General features: G+C 39.5%; 4 protein-coding genes across 12 annotated transcripts in view; 2 read left to right on the forward strand and 2 right to left on the reverse strand.

Annotated features, from left to right (window-relative positions):
- The window catches only part of itsn1 (intersectin 1 (SH3 domain protein)), a 38,584-nt gene extending 36,078 nt beyond the window's left edge, over positions 1 to 2,506 (reverse strand). For 4 of the 7 annotated variants that reach the window (XM_043236412.1, XM_043236401.1, XM_043236395.1 and 1 more), the window contains exon 1: positions 2,279 to 2,506. The gene's annotated coding sequence lies outside the window, so the exon portion shown is untranslated. The remainder of the gene's footprint in view (positions 1 to 2,278) is intronic. The other 3 variants (XM_043236429.1, XM_043236422.1, XM_043236437.1) reach the window with 2 other exon arrangements.
- Positions 1,848 to 8,728, forward strand: cryzl1 (crystallin, zeta (quinone reductase)-like 1). Of its 3 annotated transcripts, none has more exons than XM_043236540.1 (14): positions 1,848 to 1,929; positions 4,256 to 4,356; positions 4,456 to 4,533; positions 4,680 to 4,752; positions 4,852 to 4,896; positions 4,990 to 5,058; positions 5,148 to 5,281; positions 5,870 to 5,981; positions 6,524 to 6,544; positions 6,711 to 6,809; positions 7,531 to 7,643; positions 7,731 to 7,836; positions 8,323 to 8,368; positions 8,491 to 8,728. In XM_043236540.1, the coding sequence occupies exons 2-14, from the start codon at positions 4,294 to 4,296 to the stop codon at positions 8,588 to 8,590; spliced, it is 1,059 nt and encodes a 352-aa protein (XP_043092475.1). In that variant the 5' UTR covers positions 1,848 to 1,929; positions 4,256 to 4,293; the 3' UTR covers positions 8,591 to 8,728. The 3 variants fall into 3 exon arrangements, with proteins under 3 accessions (XP_043092475.1, XP_043092466.1, XP_043092480.1); XM_043236531.1 differs by lacking the exon at positions 1,848 to 1,929 and adding an exon at positions 3,662 to 3,979; XM_043236545.1 differs by lacking the exons at positions 1,848 to 1,929; positions 6,524 to 6,544 and adding an exon at positions 3,667 to 3,979.
- A 358-nt stretch (positions 8,729 to 9,086) lies between these two features.
- setd4 (SET domain containing 4) lies at positions 9,087 to 12,700 on the reverse strand. The gene is made up of 10 exons (XM_043236520.1): positions 12,419 to 12,700; positions 12,235 to 12,327; positions 12,122 to 12,159; positions 11,889 to 11,977; positions 11,230 to 11,659; positions 10,503 to 10,677; positions 10,329 to 10,410; positions 10,120 to 10,200; positions 9,857 to 9,980; positions 9,087 to 9,763 (listed from the first exon to the last, which is right to left on the reverse strand). The coding sequence occupies exons 1-10, from the start codon at positions 12,492 to 12,494 to the stop codon at positions 9,632 to 9,634; spliced, it is 1,320 nt and encodes a 439-aa protein (XP_043092455.1). The 5' UTR covers positions 12,495 to 12,700; the 3' UTR covers positions 9,087 to 9,631.
- Positions 12,701 to 12,731: 31 nt separating this feature from the next.
- On the forward strand, positions 12,732 to 15,498 carry cbr1 (carbonyl reductase 1). Its single transcript, XM_043236558.1, has 4 exons — positions 12,732 to 12,890; positions 12,991 to 13,306; positions 14,074 to 14,181; positions 14,251 to 15,498. The coding sequence occupies exons 2-4, from the start codon at positions 13,021 to 13,023 to the stop codon at positions 14,685 to 14,687; spliced, it is 831 nt and encodes a 276-aa protein (XP_043092493.1). The 5' UTR covers positions 12,732 to 12,890; positions 12,991 to 13,020; the 3' UTR covers positions 14,688 to 15,498.
- Positions 15,499 to 15,588: the final 90 nt, after the last annotated feature.

Raw genomic sequence — 15,588 nt, forward strand, 5'->3', positions numbered from 1 at the left:
CGTCCACATGCATGCAAGCCTAAACACGAGCTATAAACTCCAGCAGCGAAGCCAATACACTTAAAATCACAATACGCAATCTATTATAGAAAAAGAGCAGGCAGGAATGACTGAAATTACTCAGGCCTACTGGGGCAGACCACTGGGGTGAGAGAGACTGAGGGTCCCTCGGTCTTCCGGTTAACCTAATTATCTAGACAAAAACCCGCTTCTGAGCCAACGATCGTACAAAGAGAAACAAATTTCAAAGTGAGCAGCAAAAGGGCAGCACGCATATCAGCGGTGAACAAAAAAAGACCAGACCCACACACACACACACACACACACACACACACACATAGCTGGCCTATCATCCATCCTGCTGAGACCAAGCGGTGCTCAGTGGATTGCGGATCTCTTTTATCTCGCACCCCAGACTACATCTCTGCTGTACACCTGTGGGGGATGGGGAACAGAGAACGGTGAATTTATGTACGGAAGAGAGAAAGTGACCCGATAAACTTGAGGTTGCAAAACAAACAAAAAAAACAGCCTCTAATGACTCATGAACCGATGGGCTAACAATAAGCTCCTCTCGAGCCTGCACTTAAAACAGAGGCTTTCAAACGCTCCATTATCCTCATCTAAACTAGGCTGTAAGCACCGCAACGTTTACGCGAACGTTACTTTCAGATTAAAGGCCATTTTCTGATTAAATTTTCATTCGAAAACGACGTTCACGTATTCGATGGCCGTTGGAATATTCCTGCATGAATGGAGTAAGAACAAACCGAAGGGGCGACCGGACTGCACTTTTCCCCATTTATACACTCTTTGCCGATGTGGTAGACTGGAAACAAGCTTTCGTTGGGTTTCGAAGGTCAAGTCTAGTGAACGAATTTGTATCACATGAGCAAGTGCGACTTAAAAATAAATAAATAAATAAAAAAGATCGATACGTCAAAAAGTGATCATTTCACTCATTCCTTAGGGTTGGAAATAATGAAGACGCACTTTACGTTTTATGCTGAATTACAGTCATTTTGAATCTCATCCACCCATTAATGCCCGCTCGTCTGCAAGTTACGTAAAACAACAAAAACTATTTGGAAACATAATAGTGAAATAGTGGCTTACTGCATACAAATATAAATTGGCATTCATTTATTCTGCATGGCCAAAAATTATTTCTAGGTTTCCAGAAACCAGAGTATCTGCTTAGTTAATGCGTTTTAAAAACACAATATGATTAACATTTAGATATTATTTTGCATTTAACAAGTCAATTACAGGAACGCGTATTCAATAATCAGCTTATTTATTGAGATTTATATCAATTGGGAGTTCAACTTTTACATTCGGATGCCTTCACCTTTTAACGCCTTGGTACGAAAATCCGATCCCGTTTCAGTTATAGCGAGATCACATTTTTCTCAGGATGGCTGCCAACGCAGGATTTCCAGTTTAGTCTTGTGATCGAGGAGCGCCTCTGCGAACCAGGACCAAACCAGGTTTACAACCAGGCTGACCCAAGCTGCATAGCTCACGAGATCTCGTAAACCACCCTCCTATGGGACAGTGTTTACACACATGATAGTGGCTTTAAGACAAAGCACCCAAATCCACAGCCAGACTGCATGCACTACAGGATCTGGGCCTTTTAATCACCTTCCTTCAGACATCACAGGATAATAACCTCTGTTTCTCCAGGCCAGCATGCACACACACACACACACACACACACACACACATGTGCATCGACTGCGCTGGCAACGTGAAGAAAAAGACACAATATGTAGAAGATGAGACCTCCTGCCATGTGTGAAGCAGTTAAAAAATGCCCCCTTCATCTGCACTCCATCACACAGTCGCCTTACTCGCGGTTACTACACCCTACATACAACACACATGACCCCAGCACTCTCGAGGTCCACACACTCCGCTGCATCGGTAAGTTTTACCTCAGAAATCCAGTTTTTAACTCGCTGTCAGTGCTAATAACACACCAGCGGCCGTTAGCCTTGTGCTAACCACCACAGTAAATCAAAGCTGAGCTTTAGCCACAATCTCTGCGTGGAAGGAGAGCTTACAGAGGCCTCCTTTTTCCGAATAAACGGCTTGCAGGGGGGTATTATCGCGGCTAGCGGTTCGAAAAGACCGTTGGAGTGACCGCTGCCTCGCGCTAAACTGCGTAACGTTACCAGTAACGTGAATTCGCACGAAGCGCGCCCTGAAACGCCGCGGCCGCAGTCACTGTCAAAAAAAGGACAATCGGCCCGAGACGCACAAACACTCTTACCTCATCATTCAGTTTCCATTATATCTCCAGCACTCTGTGAGGGAACACGCTAGAGGAGCATGAGATGACAGGAGGAGGACTCTGCTTTCCTTTTTTTCCCCAACGTGCGAGATCAATTCCAGGCTTATTTCGTTGCTCCTTCTGGCTCCTCGTTTCTTTCCTCGCAGCTTCGCTAGTAGTGAAGTAAAAAGGGGGAAAATGAAACGTGCGCAAGTCATTCAGGCATCCGCGTCTGCTCGTCTACTGCAGACAGGGGGCGCAATGCGGCCCAAACCAAATCACACACCAGGAGGAAACCTCCAGCGTTTTAATATCCACTGTATTGACAGCTGTTTTCATGACATATTTTTAATGCATTTTAGTGCTGGGTAACAACTAATTGAGATGAATAGCAACCAAAATAAAAGTTTTTGTGTGCACTGTGCATAATTATGTGTATATAAATACACAAATGCATGTTTACGACGAGCTAAAATGTATTTACGTGTAACATAAATTATACGAATACAAATATATACGTGTATATTTTCTAAATATATATCGTATGTGCGAGTCTTTTCTGCTTTTAATGCCCGGTTCTCCAGATCTGGCGATAGCACTTTTAGCATAGCTTAGCATAGATCGTGGAATCTGGCTAGGCTAGAAGCATCTCGTTTAAAAATGACCAAAAGATCAGGGCCAAAAATTTAAAACTTGACTCTTCTGTAGTTACATCGCGAGTCAAGTTTTAAATAGAAATAATGTTGAATCTTTGGTCATTTCTAAACGAGATTCAATGGTCTAGGCTAAGCTATGCTAGAAGCGTTTACCGCCAGACCCGGAGATCGGCTGAATGGAAATAAAAAAAAAATGTTAAAACTTAAATTTTTTAACTCTAAATAAATATTTAATATTTTCAAAAAGTTGGACCGTTCCTTTAAAAACTAGCCCTGTCAAACGATTAATTGTATCTAAAATAAAGGTTTTTATTCACGTAACAATGTACGTGCAGTGTGTTTATTTATTATGTAAAAATGTCATGTATGTATTAAAAATATGTCAAATATGTATTAAATATATTTATATAATATAATTTATATGAAAATAAACATTTACATGCATGCGTTATATATATGGTTATGTGTGTCTTTTATATATACATTATAAATGTACACAGTACACACAGATATTGAGTACACAAACTTTTATTTTGGATGCGATTATTCGTTTGACAGACGTTACTGCATAGATGCGATCTAAATGACTTCGGTCTCTACATTTTGATTAACTGAAGACATTTCTGTTAAATGATGCAAGCGGTTAATCAAAGGTCGTCCCTCACACAGATTCAACGGATCCATTTGAAAAGAACGGTAAAATCAGGCATTGCTAGCTCAGAAAGATGAGCTCCCGTAACGTTACCGCGGTTTTAATGCACAGTTACAACCAAAAACGTCTCATTTCATTGATTCGTTTAATTATTTATTGATTCAAAACGAACCGATATTGTTAGATCACGGTCTCTGTATTTTACAGTCACCGAGGACATTTATTTAGTGGGAATAAGCAAGCGGTTATCTAACCTAATCCCTCACGCGTCGGATTGCGCGCGAGCTGTTCTCGTTTCCCTTCTATGCGTTCCTATTTCTACTCCACTACGTCACGCAGGAGGAGTCACGTGCAGGAAATGAGCAAAACACTACCGCAGTCGTCTATATGTTGGTAGGTTCTATCATACTGCTGCTACATGCAAAAATATTATATAGCACAACATAAAAAGATTTTGTAACACCGGTCTTGATGCTTCAAACAGAGAATCGCGATAAGGATATTGAAATGTAAAAAAAGTAGTTGAGATTGCGTGCAATCAAATAGGTTCTTTAACATGCACAGTGCAAATGTCTGTAGAGTGTTAGAGATTAAGTGTTATGCGTTGCATATTATTATAATAATACTAGTATTTTATTCAGCTTGTCGCTGTTGTTAATCTGCTGTTAGGCATCGATTCGTCTGATTGCAGAACATCTAGAATTGCCATGAAGGGACTTTACTGCAAACCAGGAGACCAGGGTGAAGTGAAGTTTGTCTCACAGGAGACGGTGGGAGTGCACGATCATGCTTTTTTTTTTGTATGTATTTGCAAATCAGAAATAAGCAATTCCTACTAATTGCACGATGTCCGTGGTTTCCTTTCACAGAACGTGCCCACTGTCGTAGTCGACCATCAGGTCAAAGTTCAAGTCAAAAGCTGCGCCCTAAGTCCAGTTGATTTTAAGGTAATTTACTTGTCACCGAGATCTTGATCAGCGTCTGGCGAACTGATGCCAATGACCTGCAAAACAGTACCTGCATGAGAATAGCAAATCTCCAAAAAAAACAAGTCTCATGTACAGAATATTTGCGTTTGCAATCTGTTTTTCAGCTGTACGAGGACCTCAAGCTTGAGAGAGAACATGTCCCAGTTGGGAGGGAAATTGCTGGGGTTGTTCTTCAAGGTTCACGCTACTTCTTGTATATTTGACACAGATACTATTTGGCATCTAATCAAATAAATGTGACTTGATAAACCTGACGTGATGCATATAATTTTCCAGTTGGACCTAAAGTGACCTTTTTCCAGCCAGACGATGAGGTTGTTGGTAAGAGCTTTGTAAGACTCTCTCTCACTTTTATAAAAAAAAAATCTGCTTTATATGTGTATAATTAAAATAAACGTTTGCGTGTTTTCTCAGGGATTCTCCCTCTGGAGGCTGAGCAGTCTGGCCTTTGTTCTGTTGTGGTTACCGATGAATATAATTTAGGTATAGCGCGCTTTCCATCACTGACATATCCAGCTCCTTAAAGATACACTGCCTTCTGTATTTCCAGTATGCATCTGTTTTAATAACAGTTCAGAAGCCTGAGAAAGTGAGCTGGTTTGAAGCAGCAGCGGTGATTAAAGACGGTCTGAGGGCTTACACTGCTCTCCACACACTTGCTCGGATGGCTGTGGGTCAGACTGTCCTGGTGCTGGACGGGGCTGGTGTAGGTATCTGTGAAGAGGTCAAAGGGCAACACCTTCTTGATGCTTGCCTCCTATTAGTATATACTCTGCTGTTCGGATTTTGGGGTGGTAAGATATTTTTAAATGCTCACCAAGGCTGCATTTATTTATTTATTTATTTTAAAGATATTAAGGAAATAATGTGGCTTGAATATTGTGAAATATTATTCTAATTGAAAATAAATGTGTAGGATTTTAATATAAATTTAAGATGTAATTTATTCTGGTGATGCAAAGCTGAATTTTCAGCGTTATATATATATAATTGTTTTTTGTTTTTTTCCAGACACATGAACGGTACAATCACAAAAAACTATTTCTAATGGATTCAATTTTACAGATAAGATAACAATTATAAAATAATAAAACTATTTAATTATTAAAAAACTAAAAACTTAGTGACTCCAAGCTTTTTAAAACCAGCGTATGCAGTATTTGCTGTTTTGAAAATGGATTTAGTTGATTTTGTTTATCTTCTCGCATCAGAAACCAACATGTTTCTTCTCTCTTCTCTCTGTTTTCAAAATCTCATCACATTATCATGAGCTTCCTGTTTTGTGTGCAAGCAGCCCTTTGGAGTTCTGGCCATTCAGCTCGCCCACTATCACGGTGTGAAAGTCCTGGCTGCAGCTTTGTCTCCGGAGGACCAGAAGTTTTTGGAAGAGCTCCGGCCGAGTGTGGGTGGGTGCTGAAGTCAAGCGTTGTGGGGAGGAATTACAACAAACATATCTTTCCCAGGAAGTGTCAGCTGAATGAAGAAGGATCAAGTTCTAGCGTGGTTTGACTTGACTCGTCACATTCAGATTTGTGAAACATTCGGTTTATCCCTGATAAACGCCATACTAACTGAAGCAGCTCTCTTTTAATCTTCAGCTGTTACCTCTTTTAAAGTTTGCCTCTTATATTTTCGATACACAATGTAGATTTATTTCCTGAGCGTATGAAAAGTATCAAACTGGCATCATTTTATGTACAAGCGGAACGTCTAGAATCTAAAGATGTGTTGTAATGCTGGCAATCTTGCTCTGGAAATCAAAACTGATTTCATTTGTCCGTTTAATTTCCGTGTCTTTAAACTCGCTCATATTGATCGCCAGCCCTTTTCTGATCTTTTTGCCTTTCTCATCTTTTGACTTCTCCCTTGAGCATTTCCTTGTCTTTCTTTGCTCTTTGACGTTCCTTTTCATCTCGTCTCTTTCTTATGCCACTCGCACTTGCTCAAGGTGTGCAGGAATCACCTTTGGGTAAGTTATTTGTGGCAGCGGCCTCTTCTAGAAGTATTCATTCAGGATACCGTACTCACACAGAGAATGGTCATTCGGTATACATCAGCTTGTAGCTTGATATGCTTAATCAATGCTAATTAGATTTATTGTAAGCATCGGGACTTAAGTGCATCTCTTCCTTCAGCTCGAGTGATCAGAGTGTGGGACTCTAAGGAGGATTTGGTGGACTCGTGCCTTGAAGAAACTGGAGGACTTGGAGTGGACATCATCATCGATTCAGGAGGTTTACCAACGCTTTATATGACATTTATAAACATACGTGCTTTTAGTTAGGTACATTAATACTGATCTTCTGTCCATTTACCTGTTGTGTTGCAATATTAATTAATTTAAATGCTGGGAATACATATTTTACTGTTCATATGATGCTGCATTTATTTGAGTAACTGAATTTTCAGCAGCCTTTTTCCAGTCTTTACCATCACATGATCCTTCAGAAATTATTTAAATATCCTGATTTAATGCTGAAGAATTTCATCTTATTATGTTGAAAAATATAAGTGTTGCGCTGATGAATCTTTTTGTAAAAATGTTATAAAAATATACTTTTTTTTTAGGATTCTTTGATGAATAGAAAGTTAGAAAGAGCAATACTCATTTTAATAAAAATTTTTTTTTTGCTGTCAAATGAATCGCATATACATGTGCGCACACAATTAATTGCAATTAAACGTGTGAAAGCAATATTTTTGAAACATTTTTATTATACAAGTAAAGACCTTGCTGTTACTTGCTAAATAAATATATTATATATATATATATATATATATATATATATATATATATATATATATATATATATATATATATATATATATATATATATTATTTTTTTTTTTTTATGTATTGACCCCAACGTTTCAAACGGCAATGTACATTTTCATGATCATTTTCAATCAGCAATATATGATTTAGAGCCTTTTTTTTTTTTTTTGTTGGTACAGTGAGACTCTATGACGAGGAGCCAGAAGCACAGAGGCACTGCCCACACAAACATGACCTCCTTACCCTGCTTTCAGTCGGAGGTCATTGGGTCACCACAGAGCAACACTTACAGGTTAGCAATAGCAGCTTCTTAAAAACGCATTTTTTTTTTTTAACACTTTCATTAATCTAATAAAATAATTTGATCCTCTTTACCAAGCTGGACCCTCCTGACAGCCGCATTCTCTTCCTGAAAGCAGCATCTCTCTCGTTCCTCAACGACGAGGTGTGGACAACATCCAGGGCCAAGCAGGGACGATATCTTCGTATCTTTTACTATAAACCGCAGTTAGTCTTTAACCACTGTCTTTTGATCAGTCCGGTTGTATTACAGTTCAAGCTTCATTTATCAACCTTGAAATATCAAATACTCAATGTTTCCGGATCAGTCTGGTGTCATTTATATTTATGCATAGCATAAATTAGTGTCTTATACATTAAAAACATTTTCTTTCGTATGTCACTTGACATGAAGGCAAGTCTCAGCGCAGACCCATCAAAACACAGCTTTACTCTGCAGTGGAATGAAGAAAAGATCAGTCATTTTTTGTGAAACCGCTATATGCTGCAATGAGGTCACTGGGTTCCTGAGTGTGCATATGGCTAGTCCATGACAGTTTGATGTATTTCGAACCCTCGGGTTTTCTCCCAGAGTCCTCAGGCTACTGGAATGACCTTGTCAACAACATAAAGGACACGTGGTTTCCCGTTCGTAACTGGGTTATTTGCCTTTAGTTTGCTTTCTCTCTCAGATATCCTGAAAGACGTGATGGATAAACTCTGCACAGGGACTTTCAGGTGAGAATGAGGAATAATAATTACACAAGTATGAACTTAAAACTGAATGTATGTGGGCTGCGTTTGTAATTCAGAAAGTGTGAAATCAGATTTGTTGTGTGAATGGTGTCGTCTCTGCACAGGCCGCAGTTGGAGGACCCTGTGCCTTTGTACGAAGCTACAGTTTCCATGGAGATGGTACAGAGAAAGCAAACGAGGAAGAGAATAGCTGTCAAACTTTGAAGAGGGCTCAAAATGTTTTCCGTAATTCTGTAAAATGTAGCCGTTGTGTAATTCTTGTTTTTGTCAGTTGCGTTTTTAATGCATCGTTGGTATTTAAAAACATTAAAATCCTTTAAATGGAAATTCCAAATATATGCATCACAAAGCGTTTGTAGTATTTACATTATACAAAAAAGTGTGAGTATAAACCTTTAAAATGTACAGAAAAAAAATTCTTTGGAACTGTGGCCTAGTTATGACGTACTGTATATGTGATTTTCCCAATGGATTATTAACAGCGCCATCTGATCCCATTTCTTTAGCCTATTAATATGGGCAGATCTGTATGGAAAAGGACTGGATAATGTTGACCTAGAATTGTCCAGAGGTATGCAAGCTGATTATCAGTAGTCTACCACACTTTTGTTAAGATCTCATTGTCCTAAATGTCCCATTATCTTCCTTTCCACCATATGTCCCACACTGTTAATCTAGGAGAACAATGATTGATGCTTAGAAATCCCACACTGGGGAGCATTATACAGGGAGAGTTATTTCACCTTTCATCATTTATTCACTCGCATTGTTATTTAATGAAACACAAAAGGAGCTAACAGGCTCACACTAATCATTTCCATGCAGTGAAAGTGAATTTGGGACTTTAAAATTTTATTTAGATTATTTATAGTTTACATTTTTATTTTATCTTAAGCTTTATTCATTGATTTATTTATTTATTTTCATTTTTAGCAACTCCAACACATTTTTAGATAGTCGGCCACCTCGCCATTTCTGATTTCCGTTAACAACACTGATAGAAAAGAGCAGCATGAGCATTCTTCGAAATGTCTCCTTTAGTGTTCCGCAGAAGAAAAGTCATGAGGGTGATTAAATGGCAGGATGTTCTGGACTCCCTGCGGTCCTGGGGGTGATTCGGTTAAGAGCTGTAGCACAAAGCTGAACCATATCTACTGGCTCTTGTCTCGTGTGTGAATCTTGGCGGTAACAGCATGAGGCTTCTTGTTCTTCAGTGTTGCGAATGCCCTACTGTTACCACAGTGACTATTGTCCCCAGAGGTTTTGAAGAGCCACTTGTGTGTGCTCCAGAATCCTTTGCTCCTCTCGTCTCAGGCTCTCCACCACACACAGTTGTTCGAGGCGAGATGGGTTCGCACCCTGTTTAATCTGTGATAGCTGTACAAATGAAAAGACTCCGACTGTAAGTGGTTCCGTATCTTTAATTAGACACAGGCGGCGTTAAGAATGAATAGATTTAATTAGACTAACCCTCTCTAGCGCCTTGACATTGTCATCGGTGAGGTTACAGCAGAGCTTTAGGGCAGAGTGAATGCACCACTCTTCTCTATCCTGGCTCACCGCTGCCCCCAAGAGGACGCTCTTCCAACTAGAACTGCAGAAGAAGTCCATTTTCAATGTATTCAAATACACAGCATAAAATAAACTATAAAAGCAAATGACACGCATTTTGCATTATCGTGCAGGCAAATTCCATGCATGCAAATAATGTGTTTAGGATGTTAATTTCTCACTATTGCTCAGGTTTCAAGGAGAGCAGTCTCAATGCAGTCATTAGTCGCCAGGAAGGGCCTTCCATCCCAAACGTCAAGTTTCTGTTGTAGAGTGAAAGCATATAGACTTTTGTTGTAAATTTAAGTCAGATTAAAAATGTACTTTTATCATTAACTGCAACGTTACACAATTTTGAGAACAATAGCATGCACTATTTTATATTTCTTACCTTAAAAAATCATTGTCCCTTAGGTAGTGTAGTTTTTGTGTTAGCTGTTTGTCTTTTTCGTCTAGACACAATTTTAGAGTTCCTACGGGAACAACAAACAGCAATCAATGCGGTTCCATGGTATTTTTAATATTTACATGTAGGATAGTAAATATTTGTATATATTTTCCTTACCTAAATCAACATATACTACACTGTGTGGGTTACTAGAGGCAACAAAGCCATATTCCAGAAGTAGTCTTTGATTATCATGAGGGCCATAATTGATGAATGCTTGCTGGAATTTCTTACAGCCTTGAACACTTCTAATTTCGTAACAGCGAGTTTGTCTGTTGAAGCCAGCTTCAACCTGCAAGAAAAGGAATGTTTATTGCATTTGCTTTATAATTATGCAATTGTTTTGCAATAAAGTACACGCTCAAAAGTCATTTTTTTCGTTTTAGAAAGAAAATAATACTTTCATTCAGCAAGGATGCATCAAAAGCGACAATTACGACATTTTCAAATGCTACACATTTTTTTTTTAAACTTCTATTTATCCAAGAATTTATCATGAAACAAAAAATAAACATCACAACTGTTTCCAATACTGATAATAAAACAGCATATTGGAATGATTTCTGCAGGACCTCTGTGACGCTGAAGACTGGAGTAATGTTGCTGACAATTCAACTTTGCATCTCAGGAATAAATTACATTTTAATTCATATTTAAACAGAAATCAGTCATTTCAAATAGTAATATTATTTCAAAATATTACTGATTGTACTGTATTTTTTAACAAATAAATGCATCCTTGGTGAGCTGAGACTTCAAAAAAAAAAAAAAAAAAAGAAGAAAAATATTTTTAAACAGACCTTCAGCTTTTGGACAGTAGAGTATTTCTGTTAGGTGCTCTTACTTGTACATTAGGACAGTGGTTCAGCAGGTCCAGGTACGGTGCAAGCGCATAGATATCCTTCTTCCTGGAGAGGTAGTCACTCTGATCATGCTCCATGTACACCGTACGTGTATTCACGCTACACCAAGCCCAACGCAGTGCATCCTGGGTAAACAACTCCTCTGTGGGCTGGGTGAACAGCGGCTGGAGCGAGCGGAAAAACATCAGTGAAGAACAGTAGAGTTCCTGAAACTGTTCTTTCTGCTCTGCGGCTCTCTTCTGGAGACTCCTCGGCAAAAGGTCTACGATATCATCAGAGAAGTACACAGGGCATGTGTAGGTCTTTGGGAGGATACTGATGTAGGGACTCCACTCTGATGCATGTCCATGATGTCTCTCAGCAATCAGGAAACAACAAAGAGCCAGAAGAGGAGATACAGGAGGCTGCCATCTACAAGTAGAAAGACAGAGAAACTAAAACCAAATTTACTGATCCCTCACGTTTCATTTCAAACATCTAACAGCACAACAATGTGCATGTATATATGAAGGGTTCACATGCAAAAGCCTAGTGCCGTCTCAAATTGTCTTATAACATTAGCATGTTTCTCAGGCTCATGTTTATGTTTAGTTATTTCACCTTAATGGCGATGGAAATTATGATTTTAAAGCCCAAGTACCTTTTTATATAGTCACCCATGTAACTCTTCAGAACTGCCTTGGTGGTCAGTAAGCATTTCTCAGGCAAGGAAATCATACTGCCTTTGGCCTGCAAACATAACAAAACATTTTCAACGTGGTTTTAGATTTCTGGAACCAAGTGCATACTATGCTGTCTCACACACACACACACACACACACACACACACACACACACACACACACACACACACACACACACAAAAACAGTTACCTTGATAGTTTGAGTTGCCATAAGCCCTCTTCCGGTATCTAAGGGGGAAAATATAAGTACTACGTGTAAAAGTGTGTTATTCAAGCTCTCTGCTATTTAAACCATCTACTTGCCATGGAAGTTGACTGGGATGAGAGATGAGGTGAAGCCTTTTCCTTTCAGCCATCTCCTCAAAAGAACAAACTGAGCTTCGTGACTCAGAGTCACTACAGGAGTAAAATACAGATAATATTTTTTATTAAGCTTAATATACTATACTGCAAAGTTGTCGTGTAAGCATAGAAACTGAATAGCGACCTGTGCTTCCCTCCTCTTGTTTTTTCTTTCTTTTTTCCCGCGCTCTTCTCCCAGCACGGCAGCCAGGTTTATTCATTTTAAATTTTCCATATAACGGCCCCACCGAAAGCTAACATCGGGTGTAATGTCATTCTAAACAGCAGTTAGAAACAAAATACACATCCACATGGTCAAAAAAACAGACAGCCGAATCACGTGCGTCAGGCGTTACGTTACGTCGTTACGTCACTGCCTTCGAACCAATACGCAGTACGTATCGAAAATTAAATAAATATTTTCGATTTAAAAAAAAAAAGATTTACAGCTCATACCTGTTGCCACATCACCAAGCAAAACTTAAAAGCACATGACATAGACATCGAACAGCAAAGCTTTATGCAAGCGTATTCCACCGCGCATGCGCAGTAAGTAGCGACGCGCACTAAAAAACTGCCAAAAACGTAAGTGAATTGATCACCGCGGAGCAGAAGAGGTAAGTGCTTTCTTTTAATCATGCGTACGTGTCCCGAATGCATTTTACGCCGTTATTTTATCAATTAGCCTGCCGTTTACGACTATTGTTTTATTTTCAGTTTCGTGTCCACCGCAAACACATCGCAGCAATGAGCGGCAGTAAAGTGGCTCTGGTCACTGGCGGGAATAAAGGCATCGGGTTCGCAATCGTGCGGGCAATGTGCAAGGATTTCTCCGGAGACGTGTATCTGACGGCTCGGGATGTCGGTCGAGGAACTGCTGCTGTGGACAGTCTGAGGAAGGAGGGGCTGGCACCGATCTTTCACCGGCTGGACATCAACGACCCCGACAGCGTCCGCTCCGCGCGGGACTTCTTCACAGAGAAGTACGGCGGCCTCGACGTGCTCGTCAACAACGCTGGCATCGCCTTCAAGAGTAAATCATTTATTCGGGGATTTACGCTCTGCACCTGCTCATCGCCCTTGTAGTTACATTACTGAAGCTGCACACAATTATTATTAGAACATTTGATACTGATTTTCTACAGTTGTTTAAGATGGAAATATAGCAAAGGTAGTTAAAATCCAATGCATGGAAGGCAGATTTTCAGCATATGGTGGGAGAAATAACAAAAATCATATATAATATATAATGTTTTAACTACACACACACACACACACACACACACACACATATATATATATATATATATATATATATATATATATATATAAATATATTATATATATAGTAAATTTACTAAATAATATGATAAATTTACTACGTGATCTTTAGTTAATATCCTAGTGTTTCTTTGACTAATGCTGCAGATGAACCTGCGCGGCTGGTTTTGTGGTCAGGGTCACACACGTGTATGGCCTAGCAGCTTATAAGTTTATTTTTTTTTTTTTTTATATCAGACATTCGTATTTAAACATGATCAAAATTGACAAAGATCGTAGCCCTAAAAATGGCTCCGTATCTGGTACGCTTTTGTATTTTCCATAGCTTCTTTTAGTCACATCCATGGTTTTTGTCTTCATATTGCAAGTTCCAAAGTTTTTTTTTACCGTTCCGATAAAGTTAAAAATAAACAAATACAAAGCTAAGCGTTTCAGTCTAAATGAAATTAGTTAATGCTGTTATAAAGTAATCTACTCTGTTGTGTGTCGTGAAAGCTATGTTTGATTTCTTCATGGCAGCGGCGGACACGACCCCCTTTGGCGTCCAAGCAGATGTGACGCTGAAGACTAATTTCTTTGCTACTAGAGATATGTGCAACGTCTTCCTCCCCATTATCAAACCAGGAGGTAAGTCGTGTCAGTTGTAACTTGTCTGGTGATTTTTGTCTTCCCACGAACACTAACGTTTATCTCTAGGTCGGATGGTGAATGTCTCTAGTATAATGAGCTCGGTGGCTTTAAGCCGCTGCAGTCCAGAGCTCCAGGCCCGCTTCCGAAGCGATGACATTACAGAAGAAGAGCTGGTTGGACTGATGGAGCGATTCGTCCGTGACGCTCAGGAAGGGGTTCATGCAGAGCGAGGTTGGCCTAATACTGCATATGGGGTCTCTAAAACTGGCCTTACCACCCTAACCAGAATCCAGGCCCGGAACCTGACGAAAGAGAGGCCTGGAGATGAGATACTATGCAATGCCTGCTGTCCAGGATGGGTCAGGACTGACATGGCTGGACCAAATGCAACCAAATCACCAGACGAGGGCGCCGTCACGCCAGTGTACTTGGCGTTGCTGCCTGCTGGGGCTAAAGAGCCCCACGGGCAGTTCGTTTCAGAGAAGAAAGTCCAGCCGTGGTGAGAGTGATACACCCAACAAGATTTAGACGAGGTTTAGTTTTGGGTTGAATTCAGACTGAGCCCTTGACAGAAAACTTTACAGTGGGTTGCTAAAAGTTGGGTATCTTGTACTTTATTTTCATAATTATTTCACAGAAAGCTTTAAAATGGTATATATGTTTTGGTGAATATACAAACTAAATAACAACCAAAAACGATGTGGTCTTAAAGGAGTAGTTCACAAAAAAATGGACTTGTAGAAAATTGATTTAACCCGAGGTCGTCCAGGTTTTAGAGGAGCTTGTTTCTTCATGGGAACAGAAATGTAGCAGCGCTGCACTTGCTCGGCCTCTGCAGTGAATGGGTGCCGTCGTGATGTGAGTCGCAGTTACAAACCTAGCTTTTCGAGATGTTAATCGACGGACGTATTACTTGAGGGTTATTGTGATGTTTTTATCAGCTGTTTGGACTCTGACGGCACCCATCCACTGCAAAGGAACCACTGGCGAGCAACTTCCTTCAAATCTGTTCTGATGAAAAACAAATTCATCTACATTTTGCAAATATTCATAATTTGGTGAACTATATCTTTAAGATCATGACGTACAGTTTAGAACTCCAGCTTGTGTAGGTGTTAAATATTTGTAGATGCTACATACATACAAATAATAAACTGTCCAATTCATAAATACTTTTACTCAGTGGATTGTAACAATCATCTTGTTGGATTTAAACTGATGAGCGTTGTATCTATAAATAACACAGATAAAAATGTCATAAGTCTCTAATGAATAAACTGAACTACAAAAATAAAATTCCATGATATTTCTCAACGCTTTGCATTGCTTCTTCTTGAAATGCTTTTAAACGGTGTATGTCAAAGAAAGCGCATCCTCGCCACCTCGGAAGTGCAGTATATGCAC

This window comes from Puntigrus tetrazona, chromosome 1 (assembly GCF_018831695.1).
Source record: "Puntigrus tetrazona isolate hp1 chromosome 1, ASM1883169v1, whole genome shotgun sequence".
Classification (NCBI taxonomy): Eukaryota; Metazoa; Chordata; class Actinopteri; order Cypriniformes; family Cyprinidae; genus Puntigrus; species Puntigrus tetrazona.

Coding starts and splice junctions, on each gene's coding strand:
- cbr1 (XM_043236558.1), top strand. CDS start 13,021: ATGAGCGGCAGTAAAGTGGCTCTGGTCACTGGCGGGAATAAAGGCATC. Junction 13,307..14,073: donor CGCTGGCATCGCCTTCAAGA/GTAAATCATTTA, acceptor TCTTCATGGCAG/CGGCGGACACGACCCCCTTT. Junction 14,182..14,250: donor CCCCATTATCAAACCAGGAG/GTAAGTCGTGTC, acceptor GTTTATCTCTAG/GTCGGATGGTGAATGTCTCT.
- cryzl1 (XM_043236540.1), top strand. CDS start 4,294: ATGAAGGGACTTTACTGCAAACCAGGAGACCAGGGTGAAGTGAAGTTT. Junction 4,357..4,455: donor AGTTTGTCTCACAGGAGACG/GTGGGAGTGCAC, acceptor TTCCTTTCACAG/AACGTGCCCACTGTCGTAGT. Junction 6,545..6,710: donor TGTGCAGGAATCACCTTTGG/GTAAGTTATTTG, acceptor CTCTTCCTTCAG/CTCGAGTGATCAGAGTGTGG.
- setd4 (XM_043236520.1), bottom strand. CDS start 12,494: ATGAATAAACCTGGCTGCCGTGCTGGGAGAAGAGCGCGGGAAAAAAGA. Junction 11,978..12,121: donor TGGCAACTCAAACTATCAAG/GTAACTGTTTTT, acceptor TTATGTTTGCAG/GCCAAAGGCAGTATGATTTC. Junction 11,660..11,888: donor ATGGGTGACTATATAAAAAG/GTACTTGGGCTT, acceptor TTCTACTTGTAG/ATGGCAGCCTCCTGTATCTC.